The sequence below is a fragment of the Pinus tabuliformis genome, chromosome 9 (assembly GCF_031772625.1).
Source record: "Pinus tabuliformis cultivar Carrire ecotype Pingquan chromosome 9, CPIR1, whole genome shotgun sequence".
NCBI classification, from domain to species: Eukaryota; Viridiplantae; Streptophyta; class Pinopsida; order Pinales; family Pinaceae; genus Pinus; species Pinus tabuliformis.
The window spans coordinates 31,170,470-31,173,487 of NC_142307.1; the positions used below are offsets into that span (position 1 = coordinate 31,170,470).

The 3,018-nt window shown below is 36.1% G+C and overlaps 1 protein-coding gene across 1 annotated transcript; it reads right to left on the minus strand.

The window, feature by feature from the left end:
* Positions 1–1,007: 1,007 nt before the first annotated feature.
* On the minus strand, positions 1,008–2,746 carry LOC149146948 (uncharacterized). The gene is made up of 2 exons (XM_089441464.1): positions 1,592–2,746; positions 1,008–1,457 (listed from the first exon to the last, which is right to left on the minus strand). The coding sequence occupies exons 1-2, from the start codon at positions 2,621–2,623 to the stop codon at positions 1,149–1,151; spliced, it is 1,341 nt and encodes a 446-aa protein (XP_089297590.1). The 5' UTR covers positions 2,624–2,746; the 3' UTR covers positions 1,008–1,148.
* Positions 2,747–3,018: the final 272 nt, after the last annotated feature.

Below are 3,018 nucleotides of genomic sequence, written 5' to 3' on the forward strand. Positions count from 1 at the left end.
TAAGCAATATTAATTAAAACTTTTGCAACTGAAGTGTTTGTTTTTGGGTCGAGGTGACATTCAGATTTTGCATTGCCAGTTGTGATCGCAGTTCCATAAAGTGCAGAAGAGGACAACCACGCGGTGGTGAGGGGAAATGAAACTTATCTTCATAAGCCTCTTACAAAGACAAGTGGTGAGAGAAAATGAATTTTTTGCATGCCTACAACAATTGTCCCAATGCCACTTCCATGAAACATCCATGAAACAGAGAGTGTGATCCTTTCCCTCAACTTTGTTGCAACAAGAAGCCGAGCTCGTTTCTTGTGTCGTTGATGGCTCTGTGTAGAAAATCTAGGCTATTTATCAGATGTGTATTAGAAAAATTGAAAGCCGGGATTCCCATAATGGAAATTGTGATACACTACATCATCATGTTAATTCTTTTTCTTAATCCACTTGTAAAATGAAGTGTTTTTTGGCATGTAACAAATATATGGCATTGGAACAATGATGGTGACACCCGTCATGGGGATCTCTCATACCACTATGGAAGAAAATAACTGCTCATGATTCCAGTGATTGTGTCAGTCATTCCTTTGGGTAAGCAATTATACAATAGATTTTGAAAATTGTCCATAATTAGTTACCAATATCTCAAACAAAATTAGATGGTTGCTAGTTGTCTCAACCTATGTTACCAGAAACGGGAAACGGGAAACAGAACGAGAAACGAGAACGGTACGAGAAACAGAGTTTGCAGGTTTCTTGTATAAGAAACGAGGAGAGAGAAAAAACAAGATTAAATGTTAACAATATAAAACACAACATTAATCATAAAAATCTAATGTTTCCACATGTGAAGTTTTAAAGAAACATCTATAAAGAGTGATTTAATTTTAATCATAAAAATCTAATGTTTCGACATGTGAAGTTCGAAAGAAACATTTAAAAAGAGTGATTTACTTTTAAGAAAGATGTCATAATTTGCCAAATCCAAAACTTTAGCCAATCATTAATTCCAAAAAAATAGCAAACATTTATGAGAATAAAATATTTGAAATATAAATAATTAAATGTATCTCTAAAGCCACTTCTAGCAATTCATATGCAAAAGACAAATAAACTTAATAATCTAGATTGTCAAGTTCATTTTCTAGAATGGTTGTTCAACTTGACCCAATTCCAAAATCATTATTATGGTCACTAGACTTCTTGGTACTATCAAGCATGTCTTCAGCATTGTCTTGTGTCACCTCAAGTGGAAGCTCATCATCTCCATCATCTTGTGAACCACCATAATCCCACATTCTAGTGGGTCCAGTTTTATACTCTAATTGCTGTCGAGACAACAAGCGTAGATTTGAGTGTACAAACACCAAATCTTGTGCCTTTTTTGTACCTAGGCGATTCCTTTTTGATGAATGTATAAAGGCATATTCACTCCAGTTTCTTTCACATGCAGATGAACTAGTAACCTGTAAAACAAAATTAACATTATGTTAGCAATAGACATTTGAAATCTTAAAAGGAAAATAATAAAAAATGAAGATTAGACTTAATTTCTTAAACAATAAATCAATACATTAAAGGTATTCAGTATTGATCATACCTGTGAAAGCAAACGGATAGCCAAACTATGAAGCAAGGGAGTCCCTGTACCATATTGCATCCAAAAGTCTATGGGTCCAAGTTGTTCTCTATTGTATGCACAATCTTCATTTGCAAAGTGGTCTTCTGATCTCAAGTACTTTCCCAACTCAAGTCGTAAAGTAGTGCGATCCTGACGATCGTAACACCTACTTATAAAAGTGTTCCAATTTTGCATCACTTCCACATCTGTAGACGGTTTCTTGTGAAACCATTTAGGATTGAGTAAAAATGAAATTGAATGAAGAGGGCTATGAAGCATTTTCCACCTTGTCAAACTAAGTTCCCACACTTCATTTCTAGTGTCTTTGTCAATCCTAGAATTTTCATCTTCCATTATATCATGAAGTTTCTCCCTCATTTGATCCATACTCTCAAAAACATCCCCTAAGCATGGTTGATCACTATCAAATATGCGAAGGGTGGAAACAATAGGTGTGATCAAGGTGACAACATCTTCCACTCTCCTCCAAAAATCCTCTGAAGAAATGCCAATAATAATGTCCTCAACTTTTGGGCCATCTCCAATATGAGAACCCTTCCATCTCTGCCAATCCATTGATACCACCATCTCTCTCAAAGATTGATGCATTTTAATAAGACGTTGAAGCATGATGAATGCAGATGCAAATCTAGTCTCAGCGCATCGAAGAAGTTGAAGATTTGCATATTTCCTATAAATTGCTATGGATGCTGCATGATTAATAATAAAATTTTGTAGCGTCTTTGCTTCATTTATAGTTTTCCCAACCCATGCAATGTTATTAATATCTTTTAGGAGCAAATTCATGCAGTGCACAGAACAAGGAGTCCAAAAAATTGTTGGATATTCATCCTCAATCAATCCCCCAGCAAGGACATTATTTGAGGCACTATCTGTAATAATTTGGACCACATTTTCTCTTCCAACCTCCTCTATTGCCTCTTTGAAGAGACCCATTAGGTATGAACCATCTTTTGTTTTTCCTGTGGTATCATGGGATTTTAAGAACATAACTCCTTTCGGACAAGATACCAAAATATTGATAAGGGGACGATGGTTGACATCTGTCCAACCATCTGAGACAATGGAGACCCCAAATTCTTTCCAACTATCTTTAATGTCATGAAGTCGAGCTTCAACCCAAGCCCTCTCTTCAGATAACATTGTCGTCCTCATCTTTTCATAACTAGGAGGCATGTAACCTTTAGGGGCAGTGTTAACTAAATCCCTCACCATTTCCTTCCAATAAGGAGATCTACAAACATTGAAAGCTATGCCGTTTGCGAAAAAAAATCGCCCAATGGATGCATCGAGATTTCCCCTCCCTTTCACATCCCATAAATTTTCAAGATGGGAAACTGGAACTTGATGTTGAGAATAAGAGTGTTGACCACCAACTACTAATC